Here is a 25,084-nt window from a genome sequence, read left to right as displayed (position 1 = left end):
AGCAAGGTGACAATGCAGCGTGTCGCCGGCGGCACGTGGTTTGTTCCCATGACGACCGGCGGAGAGCTGCAAGGCCGGCGCGAGGCCGTGCTGAGGGGCAGAGGGTGCCGGCCCGGAGCATCGCCCTGCAGGCTGGCCCCTGGTCAGCTGGGCCCCGAGCAGCCACCCAGCAGCACCCGGCACCGGGCTCTGTTCCGGGGCCGGAGATGCGAGGCTGCCTGCCTTCAGCCTTGGCGTGGTGAAAAAGGGCCGGGAAACGGGAGGAACTTTAGGACTCAGAATGTTACCCCCCACCAGTTGGGATTTTGTTCTTTCATTTACTATTTGCGGGGCGGCCCGCTAAGTGCGAACCGCTGTTCTACAAACCCGGGCTACGTCGGTGAACAAAGCACACAGCACCCATCCCCCAGCCTTAGGGTGCCATCCTAGTGATGGGGAGAGACCGCCAGGTGAGCCAGAACCTTACTGGAGGAGTAGATCCAACAGAGAGCAGGGTCGCGGGACACAGGGTGTGGTGGGGGGACTGCCGTGTCCATGCAGTGGCCAGGGTGGTCCTGGGCAGGTGCCCTCTGAGCAAAGACCAGGAAGAAGCCGGGAGGGCGAAGCCACGGCACCCTGGGGACGTGACGGGCGTGGCCGGGCAGGGGGAGGGGGCAGAGTGGTGGAGGGGAGGGCAGGACAGGCTGGTGTGGGGGTGGGTTGCCCTGGCCACCCTCGGGGCAGCAGTGACCTTTCTGGAGACGGGGCCAGGTGGGGGTGCAGGCATCGGGAGGCTGAGGTGGGGAGCAGAGAAATGGGTGGCGGAACCCCCCCCCCCCCCCCAACAGAAAGGCCGTCCAACACGAGCGGAGGGAAGGCGGCCCTGCCCCCCATGTGCCAGACTCACTGAGTCCCCGGGCCTTTGTGTCCTGGAAGGGGCGCTCAGCCGGGGAGATGTGTCACTGAGCTCCAAAGCCTCGTGCTCGCACTGTGGGCCTCCTCTTGGAGACGGCTCTTTTGGGGGGGAGCAAATGGGCCGGCTGTAGACAGGAGACCCCCAAAGCCGCCCTGATGCCTGGGTCCGGAACACTTCAGAAGCACACCTTAAGCTTAGTCTTTAAAATGCTGGCCTCAGCACAAGTGAGCAGGAAAACACTCCGTGTCCCACTCTGAGGATGACAAACGTCTGGCCCTTGCAGACCGTTCTTGGTCTGATGACAGCTGTTCAGGGCTTCAGCTCCTGAGTCTCGTTAGGAGGGGAAAGCCTTTTTCTGCTCCACAGGCTGGAAGTGCCGCTCAAGAACCAACAGGTTCCGACGTCCTGAGAAAATGGTGCTCAAGACGTCCTGGCAGAACTTGGGTCGTTGCTCGTGCTTTTCCTCACGTGGGAAGATCTGCGTCGGCCGGGAGAACTTCCACGACAGAGGCGCCGGGGCCTGTCCACGGGTGCGCCCGTCCCGTCCACACTGGGAGCCTTTCTCCGGCCCGCACCGGGCCGCCAGAGGCCTTGCGCAGCCACCCGACCAGGGCCCCGGCCGCGTGGGTCAGCTTGGCAGCCTTCTGGCCCTCGCGGTCTCCTTCCCGCTTCTGAGTCCAGACTGCCAGCACCCAGCAGGCACGCCAGGCCTCCTTCCTGCCAGAGGATGTCACAGGGGGCCCACCTGTAGCTCTGACCCCCACACCAGGCCCTGGCTGTTCTGCCGGCCCCTCCCGGGCCCAGCTCCCCATAGCAGTGCGCCCGCCTCTCTGTCCCCCGAGTGCGGTGGGTCCCTTCTCTTGAGGGAGACTCCAGCCTCCTTGGCCTCAGCAGGGCTGCTCCCCAAGAACAGATTTCAGTCTTCATCCTTCCAAGGACACAGGCACCCTGACCATGCCCCAGGGGGCTCCCTGCCGACCGCCTCCAGAGGGGCCTTCAGGGGCCCTGGGTCGCTCCCTGGTTACTCTTTGAGGCTAAAGGGAGTCACGTGCCAGTGACATCCTCAGCCAGATCCCTGCTGTCCCCGAGCACGTCCACAGCTGCTCACGGCTGGGGCCCAGGGGGGACGCTCCCCACGGCTGTCCCCAACCGTGGCTGTTTTGGGGGTCACCTGAGAAGTCAGTGGTGGTTCCTCGGCTGTGCTGAGCGTGGGGAGGGCTGCTGTCTGCCCGCTCGGGCTGGGCAGCCGTGGTGCGTGGAACCGTGGCAGGGGCGCGGCCACAACTCCCTAACCGTCTCTGTCAGTGGCCTTTTCCATAGCTCTTCCGGGGAAAACACAAAGGCTTGTAGAACACGAGGGGCTGGTTTCCAGCAAAGTTTTTGAAATGCAAACACAAGCCACAGGAGGACTAAGAACTACAAATCACGATTCCTTTTGAGAAAATTGGCCAAGGGCTCAGACACACAGCCAGCACCGCCTCCGCTAACCCACAGCCCGGGTGAGGTGGGCTCCCCACGTCTCGTCTACACAGCGGGCGGCAGGGCCCGGCAGTGGGGCTCGGGGAGCTTAGTGGGCTCTGGATGGTGCCTGCGGGGGCTGGGGGGACCACGTGTCAGGCTCGGGCAGCGGCCCCATCGTCCTGGGGAAGCAGTGGCTACGGGCTCAGAGCGTCCCCGTGCCTGCAACGTCGCGGAGCCTTCTCTAACAGCTGCTGGTGGCCCCCTACCCAGGCACGTGCGGGGCAGCCCCCTGGTGGTCCCTCCAGCCGTGCGGAGGACCCGGTCCCGTGTCCTGGGACTGACCCCGGAGAGCTCCCCCGTCTCCCCTCTCCCCGCACCCTCGCCCCGCCTTCCGTCTGGCTCTGTCCTCGTAGCTGCGGCTCCTCCTGGAAGAGGGGAAGTCGTTGAAAATAGCACCCCCCGAAGGTGAGCCCCGTGAACAGTGTTTCTTGCTGGCAGGGCCACAGTGGGAGCGTGGCGGTCAGTGACGGAACCTGCTGGACAGGCAGTTCACGGGCCCTGCTCAGCCGCCACCCCGGGAGCGGAACCAGGCAGCCTGCAACCGCGTGGACCCTCATCCTCGTTCTACAAAGGGGGCCAGGGAGGGTCAGCCTGTCACCACACGCCCTTCATCCCACTGTCACGATGATGGGGCGAGGAGGGCACTCTGTGCCAGGGCAGGTACAGCTCTCCCCACTTATAGAGCACGGCGCGGGCCCGCCCTTCCAACGAAACGTTGGTCAGCGGGTGACTCGTCACCCTGGTGCACACCCCGGTGCACACAATCTGAGATCCTGTGTCCCCCACAAGCGCCTGCTGGCCCCCCCAAATGGTCACTGCGGGCCTGAGGGGGACTGACAGGGAGCGTGAACGCGTGTGTGAGGGCGTGTGCAGGTGAGGGTGCACGTGAGAGAATGAAGACTGGCTGTCAGGCTGTCACTGTCTCCCCGTCCCTGTCCCTGTGTGTCTCTGTCCCCATCTCTGTGCCTCTGTCTCTCCTGGTCTCCCTATCTGTCTGTTCCCATCTCTGTGTCTCTCCGTGTCCCCATCTCTCACTCGCAATTGTTGTGACCACTGGGAGCGGTCGCACCGGCTCCTTTCCTAAGCGTGAGGGTGCAACGAGGGGCCAGATCCCCCCACACCTTCCTCAACGCCGGTCTCACCTGATCCCCCAGCATTCTCCACCGATCTTGGACGTGGGCCGAGCGGCAGTACATAACTTTGAAATACCCCATGATTAAGCAGAAATTGCCCAAAAAACCCTACCCTTGTGGGGGCCCGTGCCCCGGGCCCCTCACTGCTGCAAGTCAGACCGGAGGCCTCGGTGCCCACCTGCTGGGCTCCCCGCATGTCTGCCCACACTGCTTGCTCTACGATGCTTATGCGGCACATTCAAATGATTTTCCGTTGTCAACTGTCACCGGTGGTTGCGAACCACCTAAAGCTGGAGCCATCACGTAAAACGGCTCTCAGGAGCGAGGCCGGACTTCAGATGGCCGTCGCCCGGTGGCCCAGGGGACGGTCCAACCGCTTGTCTGCAGGCCGCGGTGGCTGCGTGCCAAACTGTCCCGCATGCGGAGCATCAGCCCGGAAAGCCCGCAGGGAGGAGGAGTGGGGCTCAGTGCAACGTCCTTGCAGGAGAAAGACTTTCAAGAGGCCTCGATACAAGTAGTGCTTAAGGAAAACGTTTGCTTCGTAGAAGGGAAACGCCCAGGGAGCGGGCCCGGGCCCGGGCTTTACCGCTGCATAAAGCGACTAGCTGTAGCAATCGACAAGCTCCAGGATGGTCTGAGTATGTTACTCAGCTGTTCTGAAACTCTAGCACACAGTCTGGGGGCGCGGCTGCTTTCCGTGAAGAAAGGGTGGTGACGTGTGGACACGTTAAAAAGCAGGCCCGTCTTTTACTCCAGAACAGCCCAGCGCGTTGCTAACAACCTGACCGGAAAGGAGGTCTGCCACCAAGCTCCGCGGTCTACACAGCCCGCGTGACAAAAGGCTGTCAGGAGAACACAGAGCCCCCTGAAGCCCACCGCCCACGCCCCACCGCTGGCCACGGCCCGGGCGCCACAGGGCACGTGGAAGCAAGTCCTTCCGGGAGCTGGGTGCCGGTGACTCTGGCTCCTGGTCCTACTCACCTTGGTGCCGAGGGTCTAGACCCTGCTCCTCCAGACCCTGAGCCCGGCCATCCAGGGCTGCTGGGCAGGAAGCACGGGAGGGTCTCCACCACTGCGGTCCTAGGACAGCCCCCTGGGCCAGCGCCCTCCTCCGGGTGTGTGGGCCCAGGACCGAGACGCTGTGGTTCTCCTCCCTGCTGCCACACCCCCCAGGGTCACCTGCCTTCCTCTCCTTGTTGGCCATCTCACCCAGAGGACACACACAGGGCTGCCCGAGGATCGAACCCCTGACAGGCCGTGCTCACACGTGACCCTGAGCTCGCGTGGCTGCAACTAGGCCTTGGGGTTCAGACCTCACGTTTGCCTCCAAATGTCATCCTGTCAGCCCCGTCCACCCCGAGCCTGGAGGGGCACAGGCCACACGTCTCACCCTGCCGTGTCCACAGCGTGCTGCTGACGGCTCACCCAAGTCAAACGGAACAATACTGACCGCCAGTGGCCGGAGGACAGAGCCCTGCATTCTGTCACTGGAGACCTGTCTGCGCTCTGTCGTCCCACCGCATCCCGTGGGATGCAGTCAAATTTCACAAGCGCCCTCAAGTGCCTGCTTGAGCCCCACTTTGCACCTTCCACTGGAGCCCTCCTCAAACGCCGTGCGGGCCCTGTTGCCCGCTGCGTGATCCCGACGGGGGTCTAGGAGGGCAGACGTGCGGTGGGCCAGAGCCCGCTCTGGGAGATGTGCCTCCTGGCGGAGCCCTAACTGACTCAAGCCCGAGGCTGAGACGCGGCGTCTACAGCACAAGAAAGGGGCCTCGACAGGGGCCTTCCTGGGCCAGGCAGAGGCAGCCCCACACGGGGGAACTGGCCGGTACTCCGCACAGCACCACCCTCTCCCTGGGCTTCTGGGCCTCCCGACAGAGGGCTCAGTGGAACGGGAGGGGCGCCCTCCGCACCAGGGCCTGCTTGACTGGAGCCCAGAGCAGAGCCCGACAGCCACAGGGGCCATCTCCGCCTGGGCCTCCCGCCCCAATCCTCCGGGCCACCCTGCCTTCCAGATCTTCTTGGGAGCGCCCACAAGTGGCCCGGGGATCAGGCACCACTCCGGTCAGGCGGGAGTCCTGAGCCGTGCGTCCTCCAGCCGCAGTTCAGGGCCTTGCCACTCAGGCTCCTCTGAGTCCAGGTGAACAGGGGGAGGGAGACCCACACGGGGACGGCGGCGTCCCCACGGACGCCCAGGGAATCCGCCCGGCTGGAGCGTGTCCTCGCACACTGCAGACCTCGTGGGTCGCCTCCGGACGCCCCCCACGTGGGCCCTGTGTCTGGTGAGCCTGGGCCCCCGGCCCCTCCCTGCTGTAGGTCGGGCCTGTGATCTAGGGAGCCCTGCCTGTGCTCCCCCAGACACCGGCCGGCTGGCCTCAGACCGCGCGGCGGTGCCACAGTGAGCGAAGAGAACAAGCAGTGCTGTGAGGGACCGGAACCCGCCCCGCGCTCCTCCGAGGCGGTCAGGACACAGGCGTGTGACCCCACGTCCAAAGGCCCGCGGATGGCTTTGAAACTTCAGGAAGAGCACATTTTGGGAAATCAAAGTGGGAACTACAGACCAGTTTCGGGTCACACTTCAGACGCTGCAGGAGGCACTTGCCCGCCCGCCCGCCGTCCAGCCACGGCTGGGCAGCTCTCCCCACCTGCGGCCCCAGCCGGGCCGGGGCAGCCCGGCCCAGCATCGCCCTGGGACACAGCGCTCCCGGGGACACTCTCCCCTGAGCCCTGAGAAGCTCCCTCTCCGTTCCAGACCCTCCGAGCTCAGCTGTGCAAGCCAGCATCCCCCTGACTTTGTCCCGTGGCCTGGGTGGGGACAGGGCCCCAAGTCTGGGTGTTGCCGGGACCCCATGCCCCAGTCTGCAAACCTGCACGGTGACGCTGCCCCCAGAATTTACCTTCGAACCCCTCTGAGAAGGGACTGTCCACGGAGGAAGTGGGGAGATGAGAAAACCCACAGAGGCGGGTACCTTTACAACACAGGACCCCAAGCCACCTTTACAGAGAAAAGGGTTCTGGGTAGCCCTTCAGCTCCCACCCTTCCAGCCATGACCAGGGCACTGTGCAAGTGTGCAGCGGTCCTGCTACGGGGTGTGGGGGGGGGGGGGGAGGTGGGCGGACGTGACCCTGGCCTGAGTACAGATGCACCAGAGCCCACAGGTCCGAGCCCCGAGCCTGTGCACAGAGCAGCCGCGGACGCCCTGCGCCTCCTACCTCGTTGCCCAGCAAAGCAGAAACACATGCTTCCGAGGCGTCGCAGATGGCCGTGAGGTCGTGGCCCCCCTCCAGGGCCAGAACAATCCGGCCGCCAGCCAGGCCCATCAGCTGCTTCGTCAGGTACCCGAAACCTGCAACAGGAAATGGGAGGCGTGGGCGGAGGGCGAGGGCGGGCCGCGGATCAAAGCACCCAGAGACGCATTACATCACGTTACAGAGACCCAGGGGGCTGGCGCTCCGAAACACATAATAGAAGCCAGGTCTGATTGTAATAAATTCGTTGAGGAATTTCGGTTTGGGATTCTGTTTGATCTGTTCGAGAGTAGGAATTACGGTTTGGTGCTTTGATTTTATAATGCCGCAAATCATCTCGTTTGGGGGAAAGGAAGGAGCCCCCGGAGGAGCCCCTCGGTTGTCGGGCTGGGGCCACAGAAGAGGCACCAAGAATGTGCCCCTGAGGCTGTGTCCTGGGAGCCTCGGGGCCAGGGAGAGGCGCAGGGGTCTGGTCGGCCGGTGTGCTGGGCACACGCGTGTGCACGTACAGTCACGAGCACACGCGCCATGGTGCGGGCCCCTCCCTGACCCACACACCACGTCTGGCGTGTCTGGATTTCATCAGGAGCCACGGCATGCCCTCTGCACCCACCTCCCCTCCCACCGGCAGAAAACGCATGACGGGTAGCGGTGATGACCGTCCTCACCGGCACGTTCTGATGTTTATTAGAGCTGGCGAAAGCCGTGCCGCCCTCCGCGGCCCGGGCCCAACGCTAGGCCACGACCTCCCAGAGCCTCGGCTGCATCTCTGACGGGAACGGTGATGGGGCCCCGAGGCTGCCCGGAGGGCCACCGGCGCCTCAGCCTTTACTGCGCTTTCTACAAAGGGAAGGTCTGGGGCAAGCCTGAGTCGGGCAAGTCCGTGGGTCCGTGGGCACCGTTCTTCCAACAGCACTTGCTCATCCTGTGTCTCTGCATCACATTTTGGTAACTTTTGCAGTATTTCTAACTTGTTCATCGTCGTCACGTTTGCCATGGCGAGCGGTGGTCACAGCTCCCGCAAAGCCAGCAATAAAATAACTTCTAATTAAGGCACATATGTGGTTTTAGACGTGACACTATCGCACGCCGAAGAGCCTACACGGTAGTGTAAACTAACTTTTATCTCCAACGGGAAACCCAAACGTTCCACGGGCTTGCTCTCTCGTGGAGGCCTGGGCCTGAACCCACGTGGTCTCCAAGGGGAGCCTGTAAGTGGAGAAGCTCAGAACACGGCCAGCAGCAGGCTGGCCACGCACGGAGGGGCGCTGGGCGCGATGCTACGCTTGGCCCTCTGCCCGGTCGGCGTGTGGGCCCCCGGGCCCCGAGCCGGCATCAGGGAGGGCTCTGAGGTCTGTGCTGGGGCACGGCCCCCGCGAGGGCCACCCTGTGCATTCACCGTTTGCCCTGTGTTCTTGGGGGCGGCAGGCACAGTCACGTTTTTGGTAAGATGTAACACGGACAGTTTCCTCCTATCGTTGCTAAAGGGGAGGCTTGAAACGCAGAGCACGCCTAACCGTAAAAACAGCAGAATCCAGACTGTGTTCCTGGGCGATCTGCAGACCCGACTTACATCTGGCGGAGAGGTTGTAGCCGCCGAGCGGTGTGGGGTGGCCCTCCACGGCGTCAAAGCCTGAAGACACGAGCACCACGTCCGGGGCGAACTCGCTGGCGATGGGCATGACCACGGTTCTGTGAAGGGCAGGAGAAAGCGACACTGGGTTAGCTGAGGGGGCACGGCCGGGAGGAGACTGGCCCATCTCCCACCCGGGTCAGCAGAATAAGGGCTCCGCACGGGGGCTGGGATCGGAGGACTCGCACCCAGAAGGTGATCACGGCTCATTTCACAGCACCCTCAAAGCCTGAACCACTAAGCCCCGACGTGAATGCCCAGGGAAGCCACCACACAGGGGTTCTGGAGGCTGGTTGATTATGTTGGGGGACCTATAACCCCTGCAGCACCAGCTGCCCAGACTGCTAAAGATCTTCCCCACGCCTCATTTTCTGTTCCCTGTAGGTCCTGTCTCGCTCCTGTAGGTGGGGGTGCCTCTGTTCCCCCCATCTCCCTTCACGTGGCCTGGATTCAAGACAGGCACAGTCACCGACTGCCCCCGGCACCAGGGACCCACAGCTGTGGGGCTGGAGAACAGGGAGCCCCCGAGCAGCCCTGGCCCGGAGGGGGGCCCCTCTCGCTCCTGCACGCCAGCCACAAGCGACTGGATGGCCGGCAGGCACACGGGCGGGGGCGCTCAGTGGGTTAATCGGACACCTGGGATCTTTACGGGGACACCAGATAAGCACATTTAAGAGAACGGACGGGCTAAAGGTGTAAACACCCACCGAGAAGTCCAGTGGTTTAGTTACATTAGGGAAATGAGGAAAACGGCCCCATGAACAGTGGAAAAAACACTTAACACAAAACAACCACTCGCATGTGGTCTAATGACACCCGCCCGGCTACAATGGAGGACGTGACACAACAGGAAGCTATGTGACTTCATCCGTCACTTAAGCCTGCTCTATTCGATTCTGAATCCATCACCAGACTTCCCGGGTCTCCCTCCTCCCTCTGGGCGAGGCGGACCCAGGGGCCCGGGTGCCTGGAGCAGGCTGGGTGCGCCTCCGCGGAACTCGTCACCTGGGTTCCCCCAGGGTCGTGCAGGCCGGACCACATTTGTGCTGCACCAAAGGCCACTTCCTGTCCTGCACCTTCCAAAGGCCCACAGGCCCCACTGCTCATCTCGGACTCTCAACTCAGTCAAATGGGTCTCCGGAGGCCCACCCGGGCCCTTCTCACGCCTGCTCAGCGGGAACACCATGGCCAGAGGGCAGCAGGGCTGGTGGGAGAGCCTCCAGTCTCTCTCTCATGCTTTGTGTTATAAAATAAAATTTGCCACGAAATGCGCCACTTAAGTCAGCAAAGTCAACTCCATAAGGCACCAGCTTGGGCCAGCAGAACCAAAAATGAACTGTTTCTCCGTTCGGGAACAACTCTCAGACGTGATCGCATTGAGACGTCCCTCTGACCTCAGGCGGCGGAAGTGACGAAAACCTCAGTGAGGTTAAGACCCGCGGGACGCGCACGGGCCGGTGCCGGAAGACCCAGAGAGCGAGCCCATCCGAGAGGAGAGCGTCTGTGATGTGGGAGGAGCCTCCGGGCTCCCCTCCGGTCACGTCGGGCACTGACGGTCCGCCACCGACTTCACCCCAGGCCCTTGGCCGGCCCGGGAGCCCGCTTCTGGGACCTCCCACCGGGCAGGCCCAGAAGATCAGGGCTGGCTTTGGAGGCTCCCGCGGAGCCTACTTTTCTTTCCTCTGAGGCTGGGCCCCGTTCGTACAGCTGTGTCCGGACCGCCTCAGCCACGGGCTGGTGAGGGCAGCTTCCAGCAGGGTCGGCGCCGTGGGGACCGTCCATCAGGGGTTGCAGGGCACCGCATGTGAGTCTGGACCAGCAGGTGTTCCCGCCCAGGGCCCGAGAGGAAACGGAGTCTTTGGGCCACGGGGCCCGTTGCCACCACCCGACACGGCCCTGGTCGTGCGAAAACAGCCACAGCCACACGGGAACACACGCGTGTGGCCTGTTCCACTCAAACTTAAAAAGACACGAGGTGGGATTTGGCCCACGTCCGCTTCAGACTCTGCCGCGATGACGTTGCTAGCATCCTTCACACCAGACACCGGCCCTGGATTTGAGCACCTTTCTCTGTGCCCGCTGGGACGCTGCAGCACAAGCCCTCAGATTCCGTGAACGCAACGTGCAAACCGCAGTCTTTACACAAACCGTCCGCTTCAGCACACGCGCCACGGCTGGGGTTCGGCGCCCTGCCACGGAGGCCGGAGGCGAGGAGGTCCTGGTGCTCGTCCCGTGTCCACGTCACGACCGGGGACGCACTCCGCCTTCCCACCCACACGGGACGGTCCCCTCTGAGGACCCGGGTCGCCCGCGGTGGCTCTCGGCGGCCCCAGGCCGATCGACACCTGCCTGCCAGCGGCTTTCGCTGAACTTTGTCTTCAGGCAGAACAGTCTCAGCCACGTGCCTGGCTCATCTTGCCGATGAGAACCACGGACGTTTTCTGTAGATGCCGGCTCGTTCACAAAGGGCTCCAGCAGCCGTTTTGAAGCCAGCGCGTGTTGTGGGCCTCGTTCTCTGCTCTGAAGGACTGCTGAGCTATTTTGTTCCTAATCCCCCCACCACAAAGTTAACAAGAATAGCACGGGAGGAAGTTAATACCAAGACAGCGCCCGGCGCCCACGCTGGCTGTGTGGCATCACTGAAAAGCCAGTGAAAAACAAGACGCGAAACAGGCTGACCCCACGTGTCTGTGTGGGTGTGGGGGGCACAGGCCCATCGGCCACGCGCAAGCGTGGGCAGCTGATGTACGAGCACGCACTCTCGCTTTACTTCCGGCTTTGGAGCCCCGCAGGTTGTGATCTCAATCACCTGCCAAAGCCATGAAAACCAGGCGTGGTGAGTGCCAGGCGGGCGCACGGTGGGTCTCCAGGCCGGTTTTCGGTAGGTAGGCCCTGGGAGAGGTCACTTCCGCTCCACGGGACTCTGCTTCTCGGCCTCTAGGAAAGGAGCCGGATGTGCCCTCCTGACGGTCCCATCGGCCTTCTAGAACCCCCACGTCATCATCCCATCCAGGACCCCCGTGCAAAACATCTATGTTTCACGGTGTTGCAAAGAAAATGGGAATCTGGCCTCAGGTTTCATTTCTAGAATGAAATTTTAACAAGCAACTTGGTCTCTGCAAACAAGATGTCAATATTTACTGCAGGCCTTCTGTCAAATCATCACTTTAAGGTGAGCGCTCCTGTGGGGCCACCGTGGACGTTCCTCAGGGCAACGTGAAGGCAGAGGGGTGAGGGGGGAGCTTCCCAGAGCCGCCCGCTCCCCACTGTCTGCTTAGACGCGGGAGGAGGCACGTCTCCCAGAGAAGAGATGGGCACGTGCCCGTGACTGGTGCACCCCTTACTGCGGGAGAGCAGAGGGCACCCGGTTCTCAGGAGCCACACCGCCGGGTCCCATGGCCCCAGAGCCCCCTCGGCATGGCCTGGCCCTGGGGGCTGGAGCTCAGATGGTCGGAGCAGTGCTGAGTGACAGAGCCTGGCGCCTCGCTGCACGCTCGCCCCGAGCGCAGCCCCACGGGAGGCCCTGGCACGCCGCCCGCTCCCTTCCCGAGGCCTCGGCAGGGCCGAGGCCGGCGCCCCCCCTCAAGCCTGAGGCTCACCGGCCACTCTGCGCCCGCCAGCTGGCGCACACGTCTGTCCATGTCCGCACCGCGGATCTCCGCAGAGGACGGCTGTGTGCCCAGGATAGGCGCAAGCTGGCGTGGTGGGGTAGCGTGAACTCGATCTGTTACCGTGGGGGACGCTCGCTCCCAGTCCCGGCTGCCTTGTGGCAGCGACAGCCAGGCGGATTTACGGGCACTTACACCTAACAGAAACGTTCCTCGTAAGCCACCCCGTGACGTCTGGTTACGCAAGGCCTATAAACTCGCCACCTGCAAACCTCACAGGGGAGTCCACGTGCAGTAACCGATTCTGCCCTTGGTTCCTGCTTCTGGCAGGAAATGGCCTTTCTGGTTTGTCCCTCAACCAGGGCCCCACGCAAAACCCACCAAACTCGCGGTGGTCACGAGCCTCGGGCCAGTGGCGCTGCCTCCAGGGCCCGTGCCCACCTGTGCCCGAGAGCACCCGGGGAGCTGGGAGGTGGCCTCCATGTGCCCCAGGAGCCCGGTCCACACCACCGACCCACACACCTCCCCTGTCACGTGGCACCCGAGGGCTCTCGCAACAACACCTTCTGCTCTGTCCTCGTCGTGTATTTTGGGTTCGGTCCTGAAGTTAAAGGTCTGCAGCCAGAGTTGACGTGAGCGGGAGCCGCCTGACGGACACACAACAGCTGTTGCTGAATCGCCCGAACCGGTTTCACTGGAGCTCGGTGTCCTGGGTGTCTGATGACACGATTTTTAACAGCCATGGCATTTTGGTAATTGACAATTCCTACTGTTGGATGCTGTGCACATCCTGCCGTGAGGGCTGGCGTGTCTGCCCTGACATCTGGATTTGCCACCACCTGCACCCTGGGCCTGGCCTCTGGGGCTTCGGGGCGTCAGGGCTCCATGTTTTGAGAGCCACCGAGATCTGTCATTTTCACCAAGGTCACCCGGAACGCGGCTGGAGTGCCTGCCCATCCAGTATTCGAACACTGCTGGGAGTCAGGGTCAGAGCAACGATAACAACGGGAACCACGGGCTCTGGCCTGGCTGTCCCTGACGGTCACGTCCACGGCCGTGTCCTGCTCCTTCCACTCCACAGGCACCGCGGCCAGCAGGAGTGAGTGGGTGGCTAGGGCAAAGCTGGACACTGAGGCCGGGCCCTCACCCGCCCCCGTCTCCTCTACACCTCCAGCTCTGTAACCCCGCCCACTTCCAGGCTCTCTGCGCTCTGTTAACCCAGACTCTGCTCTCAGGAGGTGGGGATGTTCCTCCACTCCCCCTGCTGCCTCCTCAGAGGGCGGGGAGGTCACCTTGCTCTGAGCCCTGCCCCTCCCTGCTGCTCCTGTCTAGCTGTCATTTGCAAAGTGGGGCACCCAGCTCTGCTGGCTTCTCTACACCCTTCACCATCCAGGGCCTTGCCAACACAGTGCCCGTCCCTCGCTGCCCACGGCCCCACTGCCACCGTCGTCTCCAGTTGTGCTCGGGCTCCCCAAGGCTGTCGGGCCCTGACGTGCTCCCAGCTCTGTCCTGACACGCTCCCCGAGGCTGCCCTGCTCCGACGTGCTCCCCATGGGTGGTCCACCCTGACAGAGGGGCTCCCAGCTCTACGTCCCATCCCGATGTGCTCCCAGCTCTGTCCTGCTCCTCTCCTGGGGCCTGTCCCCGGGCCTGCACTCTCGGCCACCTCCACCCATCTCAGCGCTCCCCTGCAACTCCCCAGCACGGCGCACCCCTGGGCACGAGCAGCAGAGGCGGTGGGGCTGCTGAGGACGCCACACAGACCCACAGCCGGCCTGAGGAGAGGTCTCTGCCGGGCTGCGCATGACAGTTCCGTCCCCTCAGGCACCACGGCCCAGGCCTCTCCCAGCTGCCCCCCTCTTCCTGCCGCAAAGCCAACCTCAGTCTCTGGCTCAGCACCCTTGTGCTCTCTCCCGGGTTCCCGCCTCGCTCTGGGCAGGAACCTGGCTTCACCCCGGCACCCGACTCTGAGCCACAAGTATGAGCTGACCGCTCTGCGGCCGAGTCCTCATCGGGGCTCCCGCAGCACAGCCGTGGAACACTCAGACCCGCCGTGTTGGTCACCTGGTCAGAGCCCCTGACACGCTTGACCGATGGCGCCATGGTCCCGGCCCCCAGAGGCGGCCCCCGACACAGGCAGGTCTGTGTTGGGAGGTGTGCTCCCGCGGGGATGCCCCCGCGAGCAGGTGCCCGAGTACGGCTGTCACTGCACCAGCCTGCGAGCCCCACAGCCTAGGGGCCCTGCTCTCCCGGTTTTGCCCCGCCCTCGAGGGCGGGCACCAGGGCTGGCTCAACGTGACCTGCCACGTTCCGCTTCTAAGTCACCACGGAACGTCCTCCGGGAAAGTTTCCACACGGGAAGGGGTGTGGATGCCCTCTCAGGGCCATCACTGCCTCTAGCAAACGAGGTCCGGGGGTTTGGATCCAACGTCTTCACAACAGCGAGGCCTGGACTCTTAGAGCCTCTGTGGACAGACCCGCGCGGTGGGCGCCTCCGAGCTGTGCTCGCCCCCATGGCTAACACGGGAAGCGCCAAGCACATTTCACAACAATAAGTAAAAATTAAAAACGATTTTGTAAAGAATTTTTCGTTGGGAAGAAAAAGGAACAAACTCCCACAACACAGCTTATGAAGTAACATAAGCTTATGCAGTAACATAAGCTCCGAGAGCCTCCGTCCTTGGGTCACGCTTGAAAGGTTGGCAAAAAGGACGTGAATCTACCCAGTGGCTCAACTTAAAGGCAAATCGCGACTCGTTAAAAGATTAAAGTTACCACTTCAAAATATCCAGTTTCACTGACATCTCTGATACACTTTATAAAAGCACATTTAAAGCGAAGCTGTGATCTAAAAGCACACGTAATCCCAGTTTCGCTTCCCGAGCGCTGACACCGGATGGCAGGTAGGGGAGGGGTAGGAGAGCGCATCCTCTCCGTCCCTCGGCCCCTGCTTCTGCACTTCAAAGCCCGTCTGGCACGGGCTGGTTTGAATTAGGGTTGCCTTTTGTCCTCGAGTCTGAGCCCCAGGAGAAAGTGCCGCCACTTCTGGACTCCATTAGGGGCAATTTTCTTATCTCTTCTTCATCCCAGGCTTGATCTCCTGAAGCGCAACGTGGCAGGCCGTGGGTCTGAGTAACAAGGTGCTGCCTCTAAGGCCCGCATTGTCCCCAGGGGCCCCCGGAAAGGGGGAGACGCACAGAAGAAAGGGGAAGACGGATCCTGACCCTTCTTCCCCCAGCCGATCGATGCCCAGGGAACCATAAATTGTAAACTTCAAAGTGCTACTTTACATTGAAATCAATAAAAAAAAAAAAAAAAAAAAAAACCAAAAAAACCCTGAAACAATTTTCCTTTTCAAAGAGGCTATTTAAGCTTTAAAAAGTTCATTTGATAAGGTATCATCATGTACGCGCTTGGCAGAAGATTAAAACACAACGTCAACAGCAACTCGGAGAGAAAGGTTCATCTTAAAGGCTGGCCCCAGGCAGGCGGCTGGGGGAGGGGGGTTGCCCGCGGCCGGAGGGCCACCTCCCGGTGCTGGGCGTCCCCGTCTCAGGACCAGAGCACCCAGAGCACCCAGTGAGGCTGAAGCCCGGCCGAAAGCAGGGGTGACATGAAGTACAGAGCTGCCCCCACTGCTGCGACCAGCCCAGCCAAGCACAGCGCCGCCCTCTGCCCGCGGCGTGCCCTGGGGTCCCCAGCAAACCAACGGTCCTCACGGCAGGTGCCCAGACACTTTACTTTCCAGGTGGCCTTCCCAGAGGGCTGGTTCTCGGGCCGAGGGGCGACAAGGTGGCACAGGCGTTCCACGGACGGCAGCGAGGCCCCCACTGCGGGTGCTGCACGGGCTCGATTTCGTGACGTGGATTCTTAACCAGGCACACGGGCAAACTGCCAGATCCCGTACCCACTGGGGGAGTCCCTCTCCCTTAAATTAGGCACGCGATTGTCAAAATTACATTATATCTGATGAGGGATAGGATGACACATCAAAATTACGTCAATGAGATTAAAGGAAAAAGTGACTCGGGGAAATCAGGGCAGAGAAACCAGCTGGGGAGGTGACGGACGCGATTATAAAAACCAACTTCGTTGCTGGAGAAGCTAACCTGCTGCCTCGACTTAACCAAATTTGAGCCGTTACTTCCGTGAACCACGAGCAGCTGGGAAGGAGCTTCTATCCACACAGCGATGCATCGTGCCAGAGCCAAAACCTGTTCCGAGTCTGGGGAGCGGAACTGTGTTCGGAGACGAGCGCGAGGGGTCCCGTGGCCCCCGTGGGGTCCCCCGGAGCACACGGCGGGTGCTACGGCAGAACGTGTAAAGACGTGTCCTCCTACGAAGCCACCCCCGCCAGAGACACACATGCACACGCTCTCGCACCTGCACACATGCCTACACGCTCACAGCCCTGTGCACGTGGATACACGCACACGCATGTCCACAGAGACACAGGCATCACGCGTACACACGTGTGCTTTATATTTACGGCAGAAGGAGAGCAGGGAATTCGAGAAACAGGCAGGGAGGAAACTTCACGGGGCTCCAATTCCCAGCGCACCGACAGTGTTTTCTAACGACGACCGAGAGACCTAGCACGCTGAACAGCACCCTTCTCCTCACGGGACCCTGGGGCCCCAGAGCCCCACATTCTGGGGAGAAGGGAGAGGCCGCCACTTAAAACAAGTGGCAGAAAGCCTGCATTGCTGAGGGTCTGTGTTTGGTCGCAGGAACTACTTCAACCTGGCCCAGATCAAAGGAGAGATCACCATTTCATGACAAAACAAACACTCTGTTTAAAGGAACTGTCGCACAGCTCTGTCCTAGCGGGGCAGACGGCGGCCACGCACCTCCCCAGAACCGCAGCAGGGAAGGCGGGACACGGATTCCTGCCTCTCATTGTTCCACAAGGACTTCACTGGAAGGAAAGCTGGGAGATCATGAAATCTTCCCGAACCAAGCATCCACCTTTCTGAGCCCCACACTGAGGTCCTCACCCGGGCCTCAGTCACTTCCTTACCGTCAAAACCCAGAAGGGTTCCCGTGTCTCGCTTAAAGCCCAAGACGGACCCGCTGCCGAACAGAGGTGACAAGACAGTCTCAGACTCCAGCTGAGGCTCTGAGAACCAACTAAGAGAAAAGGCTGCTACAGAAATGCCCCCCTGTGTGGGGCCCCTAGGGATGCCAGGGGAGGGGCCTGCCCGAGAGGGGCCTCGGGGTGTGGGTGTGTAGGAAGAGGAAGGTCCAAGAACATCAGTAAAACCGAGCAAGAGCTGGGACACTGGTGTGGAACCGCCGATTGTCTGACAAGTGCCCTGTGGGACAAGAAGCCGGGACACTTACCTGAAGGCCGCCAAATACTCCGCGTCTCCCATGGGGGGATCGAGGCCACCAGTGAAAGCCATGTTGACGTTGAAGCCCACACCTGGGCCTGTGCCCACCTGAGTGGGAGAGAGAAGCTCGTGTCACAGGCCCTCAACTGGAGGGCACCCGGCCCCGGTGTCACAGGCCTGGGGCTCTTGGCTCAGTGGCCCGGCAGCAAAGCCTGAGTCCTGTGCTCCCCAGCATGTGCTCCCAGGGCCCCTGACACGAGGACCCAACAACGGGGAGAGGGCTCTCGGCCACCTGTGCCTGGAGGGGTGTGGGGCCGCCCTTCTCCCTTGGCCACGGCCCAGCAGTGTCTGAAGGCCTGTGGCTCTGCGGCATAGACACCAACAGAGGCACCGAAATGCGAGTACAGGAGGCTATCCTTCCCTACCTCCTTCCAGGAAATAAGGCCCGGAGTCCGATTAAACTTCTCCCCTGGGTGTCGGGGCCTCTGTGTTCAGAGCGAGGGCAGGCTCTGCCGGGGGCTCGGGGGCCGTGAAGGAGCCTGTGAGCCGCCAATCCCCCCTCCCGTGTGGCCCCGGACAGCTGAGGGACAGCACGGCGCCCTGCCCAACGGACGGATGAGAGGAATGGGCAGGAGGAAGGGTGCCCGGGCTCTCTCACATCTGCCTATGTTGGAGCCAGACGTGATGGCCAGTCTGTCACTGGAACCACAGGCCAGATAAAGCCCCCGTGGGCACGTGATGGAATTCAGCCCACGCCTGCTTGCCGTCGCTGGGATGAACGCGAGCAGGGAGGCCTGGCTTGTGCGTGTGCAGGGGCTGCGCGCACTTGCCCTCTCACCTGCAGAGCGGCCCGGCACACGGGCGGGTGGGTGGCCCCTGCTCACCTCGTCTGGTGCCCCACTGCCCGGGAAGAAGTTCCCATCGTCATAGCGGTGAAGGGAGATATAGAGGACGTTGGGATCGTTGTAGAAGGCCTGCTGGGTTCCATTTCCGTGGTGCACGTCCTGGGAGGCAGGGAGCAGAGGACCCAGCGCTAGCGGGACGCCTCTGGGCTCCCAGCGTGGCTGGGCGCCTGCGCAGGGCCCCGAGGGAGCAGGGCCCAGGGACAGAAAGTACAGCCCCAGGCTGTGTCCTCGTCTGCCTCCCTCGCCCTCGGCACCGTGCCACAGTGCAGCTTCCGGCAAGGGGGAAGAGGGTGGGGCGTTTCAGCCCCACCCAGAGGCCACGGTTTCCCAGACAAAACCGTCCGGCCACTGCCACGTCTCTGAGAAGGGAGCGGACTGCAGCCGTTCCCCTTCGAGCATGTGTGAGGTGTCGGCTCTGTGCCGGACACTGGGGTGCAGCAGGAGGCCATCCCGTGGGGCCGGGAGGGACAGGTGCACACAGCACGGGGGTCCTGGGCCCCAGGCTCGAACAACAAACTGCTTTTTTTTTTTTTTTTTTTAATTTTTATTTATATTAAAAAAAAATTTAAGTTTCTTTCTTTCTTTGGAGAAAGAGACAGACAGCATGAAGGGGGAGGGTCAGAGGGAGGGAGAGAGGGAGAATCCCAAGTAGGCTCTGTGCTGTCAGTACACAGCCCGGTGTGGGGCTCAAACCCGCGAAACCACGAGGTCATGACTTCAGCCGAAACTAAGAGCTGGACGCTTAACTGACGGAGCCGCCCGGGCCCAAACCGCTTCTGATCACGATGCCTGCGTGGCAAAAGCACAAAAGTGGGGCAGGGCAGCCGGGCTTCCTCCCAGGCCTGAGGCCATGCACGGCCCGGGTCAGCACCGGAGAGGCCACCAGGATGGGCAGCCGGCTTCACACGTGTGAGAAGCTGTGGGCAAGTCAGTGATTTTACAGCCTGGGAACTGCTTGGTATCTTTGTTATTTATAACAGTTGTCTGTGAGGAGGGCTTGGGTGGCTCGGTCAGTTAAGCGTCCGACTTCGGCTCAGGTCATGATCTCGCGGTGTGTGGGTTCGAGCCCCGCGTCGGGCTCTGTGCGGACAGCTCGGAGCCCGGAGCCCGCTTCGGATTCTGTCTCCCCCCCTCTCTCTGCCCCTCCCCTGCTCACACTCTGTCTCTGTCTGTCTCTCAAAAATAAACATTAAAAAAAGTATGTTAAAAAAAAAAAAACGTAAAAGCTATCTGTGCTCACCACAAGCGATGCGGCAGGACAGACACCTGATCCCATCAACCAGAAAGCCACCACAGCTGAGCAGACGTGCACCAAGGCTGCGGGGACGGGAACCTTCCGCACCTGACGCAGCCCTGCACGTGCGTGTGCCCTTTCCCGTGGGGGTGCACACCGGGGTCAGCAGCCCTACAACCATCGACTTCCCCCCACGTCCTGGCCACGCCTGCGTCGTGGACCGAGGGGATGTTAGCCACGTGGTCACGAACCACTCTGCACTTAACACCTCGGCAGCACCCCTAACTAATCCTCTGGGAGGAGCGGAGGCCGGGCTCATGGGGACACGGGGACGAGGACCCGAGCACGCTAAGCACGGCCTCTGCCATCTACGCGCCCCTGGCCAGTGCCCGGCACCTGAGAGCTTGCCGGTTTCTGCTGGGCTGGGGTTTGGTGTTTCTTTTCCCAAACTGGGAAGGAGTCCGTGGCACAAAGGATCATCCCCCCCTGGGTATCTATCTGCTTTTCTTCTCCCTTAAAAATTTTATAAAGTAAATCATAAATGCCAAACAGAATGAAGGAGGATTAAAAAGTAAACACCGTCCACGTCCATCCCCGGGACAAGCATTTGTGTAACTGCTTTTGGAGCTCAGCCATGACCTACAGCTCTTACACTGCAGTTCACCCCCAAGGCAGTGGGGCCGGGGGGAGGCGGCAGGCCCGGCAGGAAAACGGGGCAGCGGCTACACGGGCGTAATCACCCAGTTTCCATCAGGAGGGTCTGACACGCACATGCCACGTCTGGCCATGGGAGAGCCTGGCCCAGGCCCTGCGGTGGGCGCGTGAGGTCGAGGCCGGCACCGCCCCCCCTGAACCCTCCTCTCCACGAGTTCTTCTGGCCGCCGCCCTCAGTCACGGGCATAGCTCTAGACATTTCAGGAACCGGCTACTGGCAGGACGGGCAGAGGGCACCTGTAAAAGGGACTCGGAACAAGTCTGAGCTTTTACTTCCTGTGTCTCTGAGGTAGCTTCCAGGAAGTTAAGGTCCCCAAATGCAAGGTCAACGGAGGGAGACACGCACACAGGATGCCGTCTGCTCGGGGAAGCAGGGGGGTGCAGGGCGGGAGAAACGCACAAAGGATGCTGTCTGCTCGGGGAAGCAGGGGGGCGCACGGCCCCCAGCCCCTCTCGGGGAAGGGGTCCCACTTACCCAGTCCACGATGAGGGTCTTGCTCACGTCCAGCCGTTGCTGGAGAAGCTTGGCTGCGATGGCTACAGAATTAAAGTAGCAGAACCCCCTGCAGATGAGAGGAGACACGGAGAGGAAACACGGGTTCTCATCCGCCTTTACGCAAGACGCGACGGAACCATCTAGAGCCCTGTGAGATTTGGAGAGGGTCTGGTGAACTCACGGCTCCATTAACTGACACCGCGGAGGCACAGACGGACCCCCATGGGTCTCCCGCACGCGGACCGAGGTGCCCCGGGGTGAGGCACCCCTCCCTCGATGTACCGACACCCCGCCTCCTCGCCCCAGAACCTCGCAGAACGCGCACGGGCCGGCCTCTGCAGGGGCCCGACGGCGCACAGGCCCAGAGGTCACAAAGGTTACTTGCTTACTGCACACCTGTCACGTTCTCAGACACGCGACGACGACACAAGAATCAATCCCGTGACTGACTAACCCTGAGAGTCTTCAGGAGGGTGAGAAAGCAAACCAATTCAAGTAAAACTGAAACTCTCCACATCTGCCCCCTCCACCTAAATTACCACAAAGGTGGGGAAACCCAGGGGGGTCCGTTTCTGGAATCCGGGCCAGCCACCTGTAAGCCCTCCCCTGGCGGGCTCCTCCGGGGCTGGGACCCGACCCATGGCTCGTGCGAACACCCGCGGGGCACCCACCCAGCACGCTGCTGCCCGTTTCCTTCCAGCCCACGCGGCTCGTACACTTCAGGACACCCAACCACTTAGACCCCAATCAGAACAGGGCCTCCAGGAAAGGAGGATCTTGCTCCCAAATGCCACGGAGCGTTCTGGGTCATGGCGTCCCCAGGCCACAGGGCTGCTCAGGTGAGGCCGCGCTCCCTGTGCTGCGGGAAGGAGATTCCCTCTCAGACCGCGGTCTGATGCCCTCGCTTCCAGATTTAGAGGACACGGGGCTCCCGCTCGCCTGTCTGCCAGACCCCAGGCTCCTTCACGAGTGTGGGTTTGGCCTCTGGCTCCTCAGCCTGTTCTAGCTGCTCTTGAAGACAGGGTCTGCCTCCGTCTCCCCGCGCTTGCCGGCTTCCCAGCCGTGCTCCGTATGCACGGTCCCCGCTGTGCTGTCCGACCCACCCTACTCTTTGGGGCACAGCCCGGACGTCTCCTCTCTTATCTCCACTGACACCAGCGGCGTCAGAGCCCTTCCCTCCCACATCCCACGAGATGGCATCACGGCGAACCCACCCCCAGGCACCAAGGCACTTGGTACACGACTGGTGAGGCCCAGGGTCCGGTCCCCGTGACTCTGCCCCAGGTGGGTCCCCACCTGCCACCGACTCTCCCAGGTAAACCTGGGGCAATCTGCGTGCCGCGCCCGCTACCTCGGCCAGCGCCTCAGATGTGTGCATGGTCAGAGGCACCCCTAGCCCCAAACGGAGTCCAGACCTAGCTGGCCCCTGTGGTCACGACCTTGAAACGTCAGTCTCATTGGTATCAAACCACAAGCAGGTCAGCTAAAAGGCCACATGTGAGATGACCTGAGGGGTCTGGATGGAATGTTCTAGAACAATGAAGCACCACACGAACTCATTCTGGTGCAGGTTAAGTCCCCAGCCAATTTTGTACAAGACTGAAGATGTCTAGAGATGTCTGCAGGTTCCTCTCCTTGCCCCCTCCGGTTCAGGCCACCACCTCGCCACAGCTGGTGGGTGAAGGTCACCTGTGCGGCTCTGGAGCTGTGCCAGCTGGGGCCCCATTTTCACTCAAGTGCAGTCCAGCCCTCCCACGAGAGGAACCGGAAACCTGCAGCCCCTGCCCATAATGGCCGCGCGCCTACTTACATGGGCGTGCTCTCCTCCGCGTGGTGTCCTGGGGGGCGGACCACGGCAAAGCCGTTCTGCACACGGCACCAGACAGGTGGGGACAAGCAGGGAGGAAAGATGGGTTTCACGTTAGTGAGAAGATGAGCCCAGACCACACACGAGGACACAGAGTCACAGCACAGCTGGGCACACAGCCGTGGGACAGGATACGGGGCAGACGTCTGGTCCCTGCTCTTAAGGAGGTCTACTGGTTGTCATGGTTACTAGGATGAAAGGTGACTTCGCCCCTGACATTTGACCTTCCATAGCTCCCCGACGAGAAGGCCTGGAGTTGCTCAGCTCTGGGATCTGGGTAGGAGTGGGCAGGGCACCCTGGGTCCCCCTCTGTTCGTGACCGGTATCCCCAAGAAGCCACCTGATGGGAACCCTGGGTGCAGACAGAGCACAAGGGGCTCCTGCCCCAGTTTGGGCTGAACGTGAAGGACGCAGATCCAGGGGGCACGGGCGCTGCAGAAAATAAGTGACCCATTTACTCAGCGGAAACAGCTCAGAGGCTACAGGGTGCCCCCCTCACCCGGGACCCGTAGGTCATGTGTGCTTTACAGAACCATAACACACTGCTCAGCAGCCACGGAAAACGATGTGCACGGGCACCTCTTGTGTGGCCCGCGGGGAGCTGTGTGGTCAGGCTGGGAACAGCCCCCGGGGCGGGCTGAGCATTGGTGACGGGGCCTGCTGCAGGACCAGCTCAGGGAGGGACGCACTCACACGGGAGCCCCCGCTTTGCGCACTCTCAACACCGTCCTATGCGTGGGCCCCGCACCCGGTTCTGAGCACAGGCGGCACCCCCTCGGGGGTCTCCATGCCCCCATCCTAAGACTCCATCACCACGGTGCCAGGGCAAGGGAGGCAGGCGGCTGGTGCCACAGGAGCCGGCAATGCCAGGGACGCATAGGCCCTCCGCCCGTTTTCTCCAGCAGGCCCGAGGGGACAGCAGCTCTGCCCGAGGACGTGTGATGCCGGGATCAAACGTATTGACTTCGTGAAAGTTCCCCCGTTGAGTGAACAAAAGGGAAGGACGGGGAAGTGGGTGCAGGGCGAGACCGTAGCGTCATCTGAGAAGCTCACGGCCAGCTCCTGCCTGCTCTCACACGACCTTCCCGAGGAGATGGGCGCCCAGAGTAACGGTTTCGAAAATCAGTGATGTTTTAAATACTATGCAACAGACTGTGTCGAGATTCTGGAAGGTGTGTCTGCCTAACTCATGAGCCAGGACTTCCAAATGAGCCGCACTGGGTCGGGTGCCCTGTCCAACCTGCAACAGACCAGTGGGTTCAACGCCAAGGAGAGGATCCCACTGCTATCGTTTCAGGTTCTGCACTGCAACTCATCTTCCAGAAACTTCCACGTATGCAACCGCAGTGGAGTATCAAGAAGGAATCTGCACCGCTGTCTGAGAAAGCTATGCGAACACCGTCCCCTCTCGCACGCCCACGCCTTGTGGGGCCACAGACTCGTGCAGGAGCAGGTCTGAGACTGCCTGACCCACTAAGACAGGCGTCGCTGCTATTTTCAAGTTAATAAGCAGTTTTGAAAATCCCGCTTGAATCTCTCGTATGGTCGGGGTGATGACACAGCTCGTACACAAAAGCTCTCAGGGTTCTTCAAAGTTGTTGGGAGTGTAAGGTGCTCCTGAGACCGAAGCTTCGAGAGCCGCTGTGCTATCACGCACTTTCACCAAGGCCGGAGGTGCTCCCGTCGATGAGTGGGGACCCACGGGACAGGGCCCACCCTCGCCCCTGGACAGGAGCCACCCTCCCCCAGTCACCGCCTCCTTGTCTAGAGGTACCCACCGGGGGCTGTCCTCCCACCCCCACCCTGGAAAGCCTCTGGCAGCCTTCCTCCAGGCCGGTTTCTGCAGGGTCCCCACTGACCTTCAGCTCCCCCGTGGCCACCTTGAAGACCAGTTCCACCACGCAGCCCACGGCCAGGCGGGCCGCGCCCGACGAGTGCACCTCGTTCCATATAGTGTCGCTGTCCACCTGTGGAGACAAGGGCCCTGCAGTGAGGCGTGTCTCGGCCTGTCACCCCGCCCCCTGACTCTTGTGGGGGCCGTGCAGCTGGGGGCTTGTGGAGCCTGGGGGCTTTCCCTGCAAAATCCCAGTACGGGGCTGCTCGCTTCTCTTTTACTGATTATAGGACACACCCAGCTCACATTCGGCCTCACCTTTTTTTTTTTTTTTTTAAGATATGCCAGAAAATACCAAACGGGAAAAGAACCATAAACGCAGCAGGAATGGGACATGAGCACCTCTACCCCTACCCGATGTGCCCTTGCTTTCCTCCAGTGCCCCGATGTACGTGAGGCTCAGACAGGGGCGTCTCGCGCACCGAGCTCTGTTCCTGTTTGCTTTCATGGCAGGTGAGCGATGCTAACAGCAAAACGAAACCTAAGAAGAACTGGTCCCTCCAGAGTCTGACTTTACTTTGTGCTGAAGAGAATGAGCCACTCCGCATGTCTGACGGGAGCGTGGGGTGGGAAGGGAGGAGCCAGCCCGTGAGGGACCTCCT

The 25,084-nt window shown here is 61.6% G+C and overlaps 1 protein-coding gene across 7 annotated transcripts in view; it reads right to left on the bottom strand.

Annotated features, from left to right (window-relative positions):
* The window catches only part of HDAC4 (histone deacetylase 4), a 288,401-nt gene that overhangs the window by 7,819 nt on the left and 255,498 nt on the right, over positions 1-25,084 (bottom strand). For all 7 annotated transcript variants that reach the window (XM_058699324.1, XM_058699317.1, XM_058699332.1 and 4 more), the window contains 7 exons: positions 24,448-24,555; positions 22,532-22,587; positions 20,701-20,788; positions 18,257-18,376; positions 17,383-17,480; positions 8,372-8,490; positions 6,763-6,896 (listed from right to left, as the gene is read on the bottom strand). In XM_058699324.1, coding sequence (XP_058555307.1) covers positions 6,763-6,896; positions 8,372-8,490; positions 17,383-17,480; positions 18,257-18,376; positions 20,701-20,788; positions 22,532-22,587; positions 24,448-24,555 — 723 coding nt within the window. The remainder of the gene's footprint in view (positions 1-6,762; positions 6,897-8,371; positions 8,491-17,382; positions 17,481-18,256; positions 18,377-20,700; positions 20,789-22,531; positions 22,588-24,447; positions 24,556-25,084) is intronic.

The sequence above is a fragment of the Neofelis nebulosa genome, chromosome 2 (assembly GCF_028018385.1).
Source record: "Neofelis nebulosa isolate mNeoNeb1 chromosome 2, mNeoNeb1.pri, whole genome shotgun sequence".
NCBI classification, from domain to species: domain Eukaryota; kingdom Metazoa; phylum Chordata; class Mammalia; order Carnivora; family Felidae; genus Neofelis; species Neofelis nebulosa.
Note: the sequence above shows the minus strand (reverse complement) of the source record. Positions and strands in the feature narration are given on the sequence as shown.